The sequence below is a fragment of the Prinia subflava genome, chromosome 1 (assembly GCF_021018805.1).
Source record: "Prinia subflava isolate CZ2003 ecotype Zambia chromosome 1, Cam_Psub_1.2, whole genome shotgun sequence".
NCBI lineage: Eukaryota > Metazoa > Chordata > Aves > Passeriformes > Cisticolidae > Prinia > Prinia subflava.
The window spans coordinates 73,323,763-73,337,311 of NC_086247.1; the positions used below are offsets into that span (position 1 = coordinate 73,323,763).

At 38.9% G+C, this 13,549-nt stretch overlaps 1 protein-coding gene and 1 long non-coding RNA gene across 11 annotated transcripts in view; one reads left to right on the forward strand and one right to left on the reverse strand.

The window, feature by feature from the left end:
- Positions 1-13,549, reverse strand: part of CTNND2 (catenin delta 2) — a 640,487-nt gene that overhangs the window by 289,066 nt on the left and 337,872 nt on the right. For all 10 annotated transcript variants that reach the window (XR_010080727.1, XM_063400030.1, XM_063400087.1 and 7 more), the window contains 2 exons: positions 12,677-12,711; positions 12,072-12,188 (listed from right to left, as the gene is read on the reverse strand). Coding sequence is in view for 9 of the 10 variants with exons in the window: in XM_063400030.1 (XP_063256100.1) it covers positions 12,072-12,188; positions 12,677-12,711 (152 nt within the window). In the remaining variant the exon portion in view is untranslated. The remainder of the gene's footprint in view (positions 1-12,071; positions 12,189-12,676; positions 12,712-13,549) is intronic.
- LOC134551973 (uncharacterized) overlaps positions 1-13,549 on the forward strand; it is a 48,258-nt gene that overhangs the window by 21,762 nt on the left and 12,947 nt on the right. Inside the window, exon 2 of the long non-coding RNA XR_010080731.1 lies at positions 2,511-2,612. This is a non-coding gene — a long non-coding RNA (uncharacterized LOC134551973). The remainder of the gene's footprint in view (positions 1-2,510; positions 2,613-13,549) is intronic.

The following is a 13,549-nucleotide window of genomic DNA, read 5'->3' on the forward strand; positions in this document are numbered from 1 at the left end:
AAAAGGGCTTTAGTACTGCTATAGAATGTATTCTTAGGTACTGGAAAATAGGATTTTGTGGAATGCATTCACAACTGTGGAATAAGTTCATTTTCATCCAAGAATTCTATAAATGATATATATCTGGAGAAATGATGCAAAAACTAGGCTGATACCTGATTATATAAGTGAACAATAAAAGGATATTCCTTCAAACTCTCCTTCTGACCTAATTAATATTGGAAAGAAAGATGAAGAACACTTTATTTCAAGAGTAAGTGAACTAGAAATAGAAACTAGTTTCATTAGATGCTGATTATCTTATGCTTTTTACACAAGGTAACACTTCTGCCAACACTGTAAGAAGAAAACAGAGGCATCTTCTCAGATTTGAAATAATAAATCTCTACTCCAAGGGATAGCAAAGCCCCGTAAATGTCCACAAGAAGTAGTAGAAAAATATAGGACTTGAAAGGCATAGAGAAAAAGTAAGTTTGCATTCCATCCCAACAGTAAATATTTCTTTTTTGATTCCTGGAAGATTTTTTTTAACCTCATGGAATAAGGTAACATAGCAAAGCCTAAGTAATCCCGACTTAATAGGGTAACTTCAGTGTTAACTACTCAGATTTTGCTTTTTATACCATATCATTCATCACATTACTCCAGATATTTGTATGAAATGTAAAACCAGCCAAATCTTCTTTCATAAGCAATACTGGGTAATGTTTGACAGCAGGAAAAATCAGGAATTCCATTACTAATGAGAGAAATTATCGAAGATGCTGGAGACCAGGACTGAAATACATGAACTAAGCAAGAGTAGGTTTATACATATTTAAGCTCAGAATACAGAAGCTGGCCTTGTCTTTGTTTTTCTTCTGTTTGTTTGTTTTGTTTTAATAGAAAATCTATCCTCAACTGAGTTTAAAACCAAGGATAACCCTACTAATGAGAGTTTTTAATTGACCCCAAGATTAAAACAAATTTTTTTCTGGTAGAGGATTAATCGTATTTTATGAAATTACTTGTTAAACCCTGCAGATATCAAAATCAGATAGTCTCAGAACAAGATAATTTATCATTGGCCATTAGGACAATGAGCTTTATTGGAGCAATAGACACAGCACAAGAACAAGATGGGCGGCAAGGATGATAACTCAATTACGTTTCTGCATTACAGAAGACACAAAGAGGAAAATAATATCCTTGAGCCTTTCTGATGCTGCTTTTGTGAAACTTTGCAACACTCCACTGTAACAGAAGCTTGCTCTCTATTAAAATATCACTGTGGAACCACAGGAGAACAGCACCTGAACAGGGCTCCTAATTGGGATTAGATACATTTGTGAATGTGAGCAGAAGAGGAAATTTTCATACAGGAGGAGGCGCTGCACGTTGCAACACAGACAGGAAGCTCCAATAAAGAAGGAATTGCCATGTTTCCACTTGAGAAACACTGGGTTTTGACATTCAAAAAAGTTATTTTCTATTTGTGTTTTCATTATCAGTCCCACATTTGTAAAGGAATCACTATATTTAAAATTGTGTGTGGACTTTGTTTACAGAAAAAAAAAAAGATCTATGTTATGAACATACTTTGCATTATTAAATCCCAATTTTTGAAGTGTTTTATACCTGTGAAAACCAGCTGTGAACATCAAGTGTTTCTAGTCACCCTCTGTGCCTAGCACAGCCTAAAATTGCTATCAATAGTACTAAACTAATGTGTTCCCTTTTTATTACTAGGAAATAAAATCAGATGTTTATAGACATCACACAAATATGATGCACATGGAAGCTGAATGCATTATCAGAAAAAAAAATCAAACAGACAAATCTCCTCTGATAGACCTAAATTGGACCGCTGAAAAAAAATCAGTGCCCAACAGCTTCTGATTATAAAAGCCTATAAAACCCCTCACAGATATATGGATCTAATACGAAAGACATCAGCAGATCTATTATGCTATATGTTGTTCTATGAACTTAACTACTGGCACAAAACAGGTTTCCTCTTCTTGTGCAAAGTAGAACTCCACTTTTTTCCAGACCTTTGATAGGCTTAAGTCCTGAATCTTTTCTGTCCACAAAAGAAAATGACTATTTGGTCTCTGAGGTGAGCCAGTTCAGAATGTGTTTAGCTCTGCCTCAGAAGTCAATTAAAAAGTAAGTCAAAAAGGTCAAAATTTTATTACAATCTTTTTCATCTGCCAAAACCTCCTCTGCCATAAACCAGAAAGTATACCCTTCTGCTTTCTCCCTCTGTGTCCACATAAATGTGAACTGCTCTCTGCTCTCACACTGTCCTGAGAGATGCATTTCTCCATTTATAAGGCCAGAATGGAAAAAATGGAAGCAGCTCCCTAATCTGCATTACCGCAGAAGTCACAAAAATCCTGCTTGATTGAGAGCTGTGTAAACTGCATGTAGCACAACAGAAATCAAGCCCAAATCCATACCTGCCAAAATTTTCTCTTCCACATAGATCATTTTACATAGGCTAACAAGCCAACTACCTCTTTTTCCAGGGCTGCATCTCCACAGTGCTTATGCTCACAAGCTGGCAGCGGCAGATCCCAGAATGATGTGGCTCTTGGCACTCCTGACTGTGCCACCGAGGCAGGAGCAGGGTGAGTGCTTTATCAGTCTGTCGTGGGGATGTGGGTGCATTTGTTTCCTGGCCCATACTACAGGCACAATATTTACTGATGTTCTTTTGCGCTGTAGGTTCGGGTGCCAAAAGCCTTTCTTTGTTCTGCGCCTACAGATGCTTCTATAAGTCACTGTCATTTCCTAACGACTTTCAGTAGCTGCTGCCTGCAGTGGGTGAGGGAACACCTGGTTGCCTGTAAAGGATTTGTGTTTGACACAGACCAAGCATTACAAGCTGATCATTACCTCCTATCCATCTTTGATATTGCTACTAATTGTTCCAGCTGTCCTGGTCTTAACTCTCATCTTTCCATTTCCCCCCTCCATGTATGCTTTACCTGCTGCTACTGTTTTGGGCTTTTTTTTTTCACTATTTTGTACTACAGTACTAAAGCTAGATTGTGAGGTGTTGTATTTTAAGTCAGTTGCACAGCATTAAATGACACCAGATACCAAAATCAGATTCATCACAGGAGAAGTTCAGAGATATGAAGTAATATTGTGATATCAGTACAAAATTTATATATGAAACATTTCATCTTGCAGATATAAGTAAACTCCAAGAAAATCCATGTTACAGGTCATGGCACATTGAAAGTAAAATTCAGCCTGTAGGCTGCTGTGCAGAAATTGAGGGAAATTAGAAATTCCTTATTTGCAGTGTTCTCATAGTGTTACCTCTGGACTCCCAACATGACACAACAATGCACAGTCTGGGTTTGCTGCTAGTTAATGGGAAAGCATGCGAAAAGTCAGGATAGCAAGGTCACTTATATGCAGAAAATGCATGTGGGTTTTGGGGGGTTCTAATGGATTATTTTTTTTTGTCTCTGGGGATGAATGATCATCTGTTTTGGGAACAAGCACTAAGGCTTTATTCCATGCCATGTAATAAATGATGAAATAAAAGATAAAGGAATTAGATAAAAGAAAAGATGGGAATTGAGACAAGAAAGGATGCAAAAGACAAGGAAGTGGTAAGACAGAAATGATTGGTTTAGGGAAAGATGGGGCACTAAGAAAAGGCAAGAGAGCGCAGGAAGGGAGAAGGCTAGATATTTATTTAGACGGTGTGAATCTCCAGCTGAAGAACTTCCTGAGAAGAGGAAATTGCAACAGGCAGCCTGCAGAAGTTTAGGTCCAACGATAAGGGCATGTACTGTTGAACAGCACTTTGCCAGTGGCTTCTAGTGCCTTCCCCCTAGAAGCCTATAAACTCACCCAGGCACCTACCAATCTACAGGAGGGCTGCAGAAGAATTGAGACAATGAAGCCCTGCACAGGAGGGTGCCCACAGCAACTTCTGTGCCACCCCTGGGGAAACCAGGGAAACCATGAACTGCTTCCCTGAATGAACACTGATGGTTCATTCCGACTTCACCAGGTTTCCTGCTTACAACAGCCACACATGAACTTGAAGACAGGTAGCAATCCAAAGAGTAACAAGATCAGCTGGACCTGAGTCCATCCTGAAGTAGATACCAAAGTCTGTCAGAGATCCCTGGTGGTGACTCTGCTACTAAGTTGGTAAGTATCCTGCTCCTAAGTATCCTGCCTACATAAGGGAAGTGGCCAAAAGGAAAACTTCACTCATGCTCTTAAAGTAAGAACAGTGACATGAATTTACCAAGATGTGATATGTCAGCAACAAAGATGTGCCTGTTATACCATCCTGATACCCAGAAGGGCAGAGGTGACAGAGTACTGCATGCAGTGTTTGAGCTGCATCTCTTCTTGGTGCTATTCTCAATGCCTTTGAGCTCTGCCTGTGGCAGAGAATGAAAACAGCAGAGTCCAAGCTTAGGATGTTTAGTACCGATGGCTGTAAACACTGATGCTGATGTGTAAGAGCTGGCTCTCAGCAGCACTAGAGCCAGCTTCATTTCATCAAATCCTAATGTAATGAATCTAAAGAAGCTTTTCATGGTCAGCTATTTTGTAGAGACATTCATCTCCTGCTAAGGATTGCCTCTGGAAAGCAGGTCTCTGTGTTCAGCCAGTGGCAATTGCAATGTTAAATGACTTAATAGTTATTTCATGCTCATACTTAGGGTGACTAGGGCCAGAGAGAGGAGATGGGTAAAGGAAACAACATCTTATCCCCATTACTGAGAAATCTACATATTTAACAACTACTTCAAAAGACTGAATTTGACTCACAGTTGAGATGATTCCTTTACAACTTTCTCTGTGAGAACATACAATGAACAACTGTGAAATCACCCTTTGAAAAGCGGTGTCCTCCTTTCAGAGATTTACTCCATTACAAATTGGGCAAAGGTGATTTTAAAACCCCAAATTTTGAAGCAGAGATTGGCCAAAGGCTTGTTTTAGAAGAGATGAATGGAGTGAAGAGAGGCACCCAAAACGTCCAACCATAAATATTTACCCTAAATATATTACAATACTGACAAAAGTTTATGCAGTAAATCAAAATTTCCTCAGACTGCATACTCTGAGAGATGTATCTGGATCTATGAACTGTTGAGTCAGACACTGCCAGGTCTGCATTAATGCAGCAGACACAAAGATAATGTACCCCGTGTCAGGCACTTCTGACACTGCTGCTCGAAAGACTCTGATCCTGAAATGGAGGAGGGGCATGCACACTTCCTAGGGGTTTTTCAGTTTACCAGGAGATCCCACAGGAACACCTTCTTTTGTGTGCACAAAGAATGACTAATCTGCATCACCGGGGCTCTCAGAGTAGATGATGAAATGGAAATAACTTCATCTATCAAAAACCTGTGAGGGCCACTGTTGCCAAATTTCATCGCACTGAGCATGTCCAGCCATCTGACAGGTGGCAATTTCACAAAGCAAGAGCTATGAGATGGAAAACACATAAACACACATCCTTTTACACATTCATTGTGTAAATAGTGTCTTTTTGTTTCAATCCATTTTTAGTATATATGATAAAAGCAGCTGATAAAGGCTGAAAATAATACAGGGTGAACAAGGAGTGCTTTTTTCAAGCTGGGACATCTGCTTTCCCACTGGGTAAGGAGGATCTCTCTTATTACAAAAAATTGCTGAAACAAAAATGAATTAAGAGAATAAAGAGTTTAGCCTGCCTTTCCAGCCTCACAATTATACAGGGGTTTTAAGTGAAACCCACATCTGTCTAATGCAACATCTGTATATCATTTCATGTGGTAAAATGTTCTTATAACATAACTCATTCTTCAGAGGCAAAAACCCCCAGCATCTAAATGGTAATGCTACCTACCTATTTGTGCTGCATTTCGGGCAAATAGTTTTGAATGACTAAAAGAGTAAATACATTGCGGGACTGAGACCAGAGTGGTAAGCCATGCTTTTTCTTCCCCAGAAGAACCTGGACATCCTTAATTGCCTGCATTTCTGTCAATATGTAGCCTCTGTGGAGTGCATTATGAAAGGGCCTTAGCCAAGAAGATGATAATATGAAATCTACATTGTATTTATTCCCTTATCAGTGCTCTGGATTCTGCAATTAATCCTGAGCACCAGGACAACAGGGTCACAGACATACATAAAAATATATATCCAGAAAATGTGGGGGAAAAAAATTATCTGGAGTACTGGCAGTGTTGTGTGGAAAAAACTGCAATCCTAATAGAAACTGACTGTTCTTAAAAAAAAACCCAACAAAACAAAAAAACAAACAAACAAAACCAAAAACACCAACAAAAAATTACATTAAAAATAAGCATTTAAAAACTACCAGGACAATTGGGAGAACTATCCAGAAAGTGTTCTGATCCATGTCAACAAGAGCTCTGTTCCTACAGTCTGTGCTGTCGATTTAGAGAGCAAACAAGGAAAGTTGCCACAAGAAGTGATGAAGCAAGTGAAAAACAATGAAATTACTCTGTTTCAGTTAGAAACGTAAACACCAAAAGCTCCGTAAATCTGCCCCATAATCCTTTAAAGACCAGTCTTATGGTCATTTTGTGGAGGCTGAAGCAAAGGAAAAAGCATGGAAGATTTAAGAACAGATATCTTAAATTAAAATTAGAGACTTTGGTATTAGCAGACATTTGAGCCTGTGGTTTAAGTTAGGAAGAAAGTGCCAATGGATTTGCTCAGTAATCTTAGAAGTCTTCTAACCCTCCCTTTGCTAATGCCATGACAGAAGGAAAAAACACTACCTGTAGCCTGTAAGGATGCAACATATTCTGTAAAGACTCTTTGAGCTTCAACTAATTATCTCAGAAATTGTTTTGATGACAGTGTCATGTCAATCCTCTAACGTGGCATGCTAATGACCCATAGGAACAGGGGGCAGAGAAACTAATACAAGGGAAAGAAATACAGAACCAACTTTTCCTCTTATTCCACTTTTACCTTACACTACCCACCTGTAAATTTATGAACATCATCAGGAAAAGGTTGTTTGGTCTTAACAACTGCTTAGAGGACTCCAGTTTCTCTGTCACAGAGGATGGATATCTGGGGGCCTCAGGCAGTTCATCAGGACCTTTCCCATCCACCTGCAGGCCAGACTGCAACCTTATCAAACCTTAATGACAAATGTCCTCAGCAACCAATCTTCTTAACTCCAACAGTTGTATATCTGTGTTTACTCTCCTTCCTTCCATGCAGCTTTCCAGCTTTTCAATTGTTCTTACACATAATGTGAGTGGAAAAAAAGGAAAAAGAAATCAAAACAGAAACAAAAAAGCAGGTGCATTGACAAGGTAGTAAAAGGAATGGATCTGAAGTAACTATGTGATTTTAAGACAGTGGTGCAGTGATGGGAAGGGGAGGAAATAATGTCTTGCTTCTTTTATCTTGCATTTTTCCAAGATTTCTAGTCAGAAATATTAATTTTTGGTCTCCACAGTACATATTCAGCCCTCTCAAAATTTATTTTCACATACCTTTCCTAACTAAATTAACCATTCTGCCATGAAAATACCTTTCCTAAGCTACATTCACTGTTTAGTGCTGTTGTGTCTCCTGAAACATCCCTAATATTATCTCTGTCATGAACTAAATTTCATTCCCCTGCCCATGTTTCCTCACCCAGTGATTTCATGTCCTACACTTACTGTGCATTCCCATCCCTCTTCCATGACTTATTTCCAGCATCTTTTACGTGATTACATTGGCTCTCACACATCTGGTCTTTCCCCTGACCCCATTTAAGGTGACAGTTACTCATCTTCATTTGTGCAAAAGCAGTATTTTTGAGTTCCCATTAGAAAAAACATCATGGCAGAAGGAATAAATATTTTCAGAGAAGAGCAGCCAGGCAAGCTGGGTGTTACAGCAATGCAGAGCAGGGAGGAGGTGGGATTGAGTGCCCTCAGGGTGACCCTGAGGGTCCACGTTGGTCCCTGGACCCACTGTAGCTACTGGTTACTGACACTAGCAGCAGCCTGTGTGTGCCCTCCCTCGGGGACTGAGGGGATGTGTGGACCACTGTTGTTCTGCTGATGCTCCCCAGGAACACTCAGGACAGGCTGAACGCCCCTCTGAGGCCACAAAACCATGGCATGTTTGATGTAAACTGGAGTGACATAGTCTTGACAGATCTAGAGCTACACAGAGATAACAAGAAATCACTGCAGGATGGGGAACTGGACCATGGAGATGCAGGCTCAGGTCTCCAGTCAGATGCAGTTTCTTGCATAATCCTGGAAGTTTCCTGACTTTCTGTCTGTCAGTTGTACCTGGAAGCACATGGTTTGAGGAAGACAACTTACACTGAGTTGGGACAGAAGAAAGGTGGGCAACAGTGCAGGAGTTCCCTTTGGTTGCATATAACCTTGTCCCAGGGTTAGCTCCACAGGAACCACAGGAAGCAGTTATGAATGTGCCTGTCTGATAATAGTTGTCTTTAGAACCAGTGATCACTATGCTTTCATTTCACGAAATTAGTAAGTTTTATATACTTAAGGTTTTTTAGATTTGCTGATTCAGTCTCAGTACAGATAATTAGCGAGCATCTCTATTAGCAATACAAAGCCCCTCCTGTGTAAGCCCCTTTCATGTGACTTGTCCCATTAGCCTTTTTTCCATGGCTTTTATTTGCCGCTAGAGGAATAGCACATGTGAAGTGATGGTTGGGATTTAGAGATTTAGAACAGCTGACTGCTATAAGATGACTTTTTAAAACTAAGTCTGAGAAAATCAGAGTGCATGAAACCAAATTGTAAAGATTCTGAGCAGAGACACACTAATCCTCTACAAAGGCAGGGCTACTCATAGATTAAGTCATTAGACTAGATGCACACAGTTCAGAAATAGAAGCTGTGGTCACATCACTGGGCTGGCTTTTATACGATGATTTTAAAAAATCTGCTTCAAAGGCATGGAAGGCGGGAAATGCTCTCCTCAGAGTCAGTCTTGTTACTCAAAATACAGCTTTGCAGTCAAACTGCAGAGAAGTAAACATAACTAAAATTGTCAGACTGGGAGCTCAAAAGTTAGAAAATGCCAGACTAAGTTGCCTTTTCTGAGTCATCACTCTTCCTCTCCTTCCTTGCCTTATGGCCAGTGCACACAGTCCAAAATGGTTCAGTGTTTTTTACTGCATCACATCAGGTCGCCATTGAAAAATGTTCAATACAAAGAAAAAAAAATAGCACCCTGGTGGACAATTCTACAGCACTCAACGTTTACTTCAGCTACATCTCAAATGGTGATTTTTGGAATACCTGTAAAGTGAGGCATTTATATAGATCTCATTTCCTGTTTCAAGATTGAAAGGATTAAGAACTGAAGTGTCTAGGAAACACTAATACTGTGTTTGAGACATTTCAGAGTGGGCTTTAAACTTCCTTTTTGTATCATGCTTCAAATACTTGAGACTTCTCCTACAGTGTTGTGTTACAACTGTTTTGTTCTCAGCCCACCTAACTAGGAACATCTAAAACTATAAATCAGTAGAAAATACTCTGAATGATTTCACAACTATAACATGAGAACTTTAGGACACAGAGGAGGAACACAATAAAAATATAAGTAAATATGCAACTTTTGTTTTCATTGTGTATGTGTGTTCTACTCATTGCTTACAGAAGTCAGAAGCACTCTCCCCTCTTGTGTGGGGGTTGCAATTTGAGCTTCAACTTGGGGTAAATGAGGCATGGACAGAAAATGTACAAAGTAGGGCACAATAATAATTGTTTTCTAATGCATTCATAAGAAATTCAAAGTCTGGTGTATGGACAATAATGACATTTATACTTTTGACTGTTAAAACACAGTAACACTTTACCTCTGATGTGTTTGTAGCATTTTACTCAAAATTCAAAAAAGATCCCCAAACCAGAAAAAAAATCCAGTATGTGACATCCTAATTGTATTTATGAGTGATTAGCAGAGCTCCAACTGTTAGCTTTGGCATATAGATCTGATTCTTAATTAAACCCATAAATGGCAAATAGCAATCTAGTTTTATTACAAGCTGAGTCCAGAGCAGAGGAATAAGGGCACTGTGACAAAAGGCTTTACAAATATTTCCTGACAATGCAGAAGATCAAGCTTGCAGCCCTGTGGGGAAGCCTGCTCCTTTGTGAGCACATGCATTTGCCTGTTCTCTCCAAGCCTACATTTCTTAAGGACAACTACTCTTCTGTCCATAATGATACCACTTATCCTTTTCTTGGCTGTCACTCTTATCACCCTGTTGTTCCCTCTCTTTGCACCTAACTCTTGCTCCCACAAACAAATCATCCAGCCAAGCAAACTCAGCTTTCAACATTCTGTATGGACCTCCTGCTTCAACAAACCTTGGTTCCTCTCCTGATGATCCTCTACAAATTCATCTCTATTGCTCCTCTTTTCCATCACTGTTTTCCATTTGCCCATGTTCTTTATCCTTCTTTCTACCTACTTGCATTCCTATTTGTGCTTTAGGTTATTGTAATACTCGCCAGAAATTCCTTTAGTATTACTTTTCTTCATGTACAGAGACTTTATTTATTATGTACTATCTTCATCTTTCTCCACTATTTTTTTCTTAGTTTCCACCTCTGAAGACAGTTTCTTTCAATTTTCCATACAAGCTGGCCCTATTCTGCTCTCAATCTCCACCGTCTACCCAGTTTCATTCTTCTATCATAGAATCACATTTTGAAGGCAATCCTTATCATGCTAGTCTGTTTTGTTTCTCCTCACCCCCAAATGAAGAAAAAAACAAGGGCTTACATTGTTTCATCATGTTTTCCCCATTTTGTTCAGATCAAGCAACATTTTAACAGATGTCAATCATACAGACTGTGTTCAGATGAGGCAAAATCGTAACAAAAGTGTTACTGACACCCTTGGCTCAGAAATCTTGTGCACATGAAAAACGAAAAGTTTTCTATTCAGTCCCAGGATTGTCAGCTTGAATTGGGCAGCAAACCTTGTTTTAAAATATTGAAAATTGTTTTGACAAATTAAAATTCTACATCCAGTGTGCAAAGTCTTCCTTTTGTCACCTGATGACCACATTCTGGTGGTGACTTGTCATGGCTAGAGATGCTCCACAGAAGGTGGCTGGCACAGTTCATCAGCCTTTTCAGATGAAGGGGAGATTATCCCCCTTTGATATCAAGAACGCTGAATTTGGGCAGCCACCTCCAAAGACATGACTCAGTCAGAAAGTACTGGGTAGCAGGGATCAACTGAGCAAGAGGGAAGGAGATGTAGAGGAATACTAAAAAAAAGCCAGTGCCAGGAGCTGTAGTTACAGGGAAGTGAATGTGGGTATACAGTGTGGCAGATGGGGACAGAATATAAGATAGGAGCCTGAGGAAAAAGAAAGGAAACTAGGGAATTAACTTTCTTTTTCCGCATCTAGTGCTACATCTGATAACAGACCAGTTAACGTGCTGGAAAACAGTCTCAGTGTGACTCATGAGCACAACTGTTGGTAGACATCTGCTCTACAAGCACATGGCTTGGCGTGTCCCTTGTTCACTTTTGATGTTGTTTAGCCTTGATTTACTTCCCCAGAGGCTGTTTCTAGCCAACAATCCATCCACTCACTGCATAGTTCTGCAAACAAAATGGCTGCTATGTGACCAGTGAGCCAGCCTTGGAGAAAAGACTTCACCTTTCTTGCTACAGCTGCCGTTCTGTGCATCCCCTTAAAGTTCACTTAATTCTGTCTGTGTATCCAGAAGAAAAGTTTACTTGTAAGGAGTTACCAGTTACATGGCCAAGTGGTTACAATGAGACATCAGACTTTTTCACAGCCACCCTGTATGTTTCTTTTTATTACCTTTGGATAGTGAAAAATGTAGTTTGAATGTTGTCTTTATGGTGGTGATGCCAAAATTTTGTAACATAACCTTATAGTATAGTACAGCTACACTGCAATTAGAAAATATTTTCCTTAAAATATATTTCATGCACTTATTTTTCCTCCAAAAAACTAGCAGCATGTAAAAATGTGCATTCAGTTTTAAAGCACAATATTTTGGGTTTTAGAAAGCATATTTCTATCAACTTACTTTCACTGGCTGAATAGTCCTGTGGGTCAAGTATCCCTGATTCCTGCAGCGACCTAATACAGGAGTCCACCAGCTCCAGACCAGTGGTGAGTTCATCTTCTATATCCTTCTGACCATCTGTAATGAAATTAACAACACAAAAATGTGAAAGGAAGGCAAAAAGGTAAAGCCATATACAAGACAAAAGCTAAAACCAGCTATATGTGACTAAGCATTCACAGCTGATGAAGGAATGGAGGCCACACATTCCCAGGATGCTGGCCACTGAAAATTGTGCCATCCTTTGAAAGTGTGGCCTTGGATTAGTAAAAGTAAAATGAGAATATTTAGGTCTAGTAGTAAAAAAGCCAGAGACTTATTTAGCTATGCCCTCTCTCAAAACCCTACATTTGTTTCAGTGTACTTTTTGTCAATCCTGACAACTTTTGCCAAATCTTGTCACTTTTTAAGTAGTTTTCACACACTAGCAATAAGAAAAACCACACAAAACCCCCAACAAAACCTCCACATACATCAGTGTGCTTTCCCCCTCCATCTTCTTTAAGTAAAAATAATCCTTCTGGGAGAGAATGTAAGTACTACATATATGCAGATAAGTACATTACCTTGTGTTTGCCAGTGAAATTGCTCTTCTGTTGAACTGGAAAGAGAAAGAAAAAAGTGATCATTTTTAATTAAATTGTTCTGTAGTGTGCCATGAATATTCAGATATAAATCTATTCTGAAGGAACTGACTGAAGAGAAGAATACACCTGAGAATAAAAAATATATTTAGAATGCATAATTTTATTTATATTTTAATTAATGACTTGTACAACATTCATTCAGCTGGAGGGAAGCATCTGTATTTCTTTATCAAGTAATTTGAATCATACATATAGAAACTGGCCTCTTGGTCTTGATATACAAACTACACCATTTCAAAGCAAAAACATTAACTTTCTTCAACTTTTCTGGATCCTTCCATTTGTCTGATTCTCCACGTTTATTGAGAAAATTATAAATTGCATTCTCAAGTGAGTAGTTACATGTGATTTCTGAAAGAAATTATGATTCCTGACTCTACTGATCATTATGTGCATTTTTATATTATTCAAATGTGCAGCTAAGTTAATTCAATTGGCCTACACAGGAGAGTAAATTTAGATGTGTTTGTGCTTCTATGTACAAGCACTTAAGCAACAGAAGGTCTTAATTTTAAAATAATGAGCATGCACACCAGAGGATGGGTTAGGTAGAGTTTTATTTTCAATAAAATGAAAGATACATTCAAATGAATGATAAAATGAATTGTATATTCAATTAGGCAATGATTACACTTTCCTCCAAGACATGTTCTGTTTATGCTTCAGTATGGGTCTTTCACACATGACAAGAATACAAAAAAGATTGAAGTTACTCAGTACTAGCCAGTCTTTTGATAACAGTGAACTTATTACACTCATGGCTGAAAGATTTTTCTGTACATTTTTATAAAA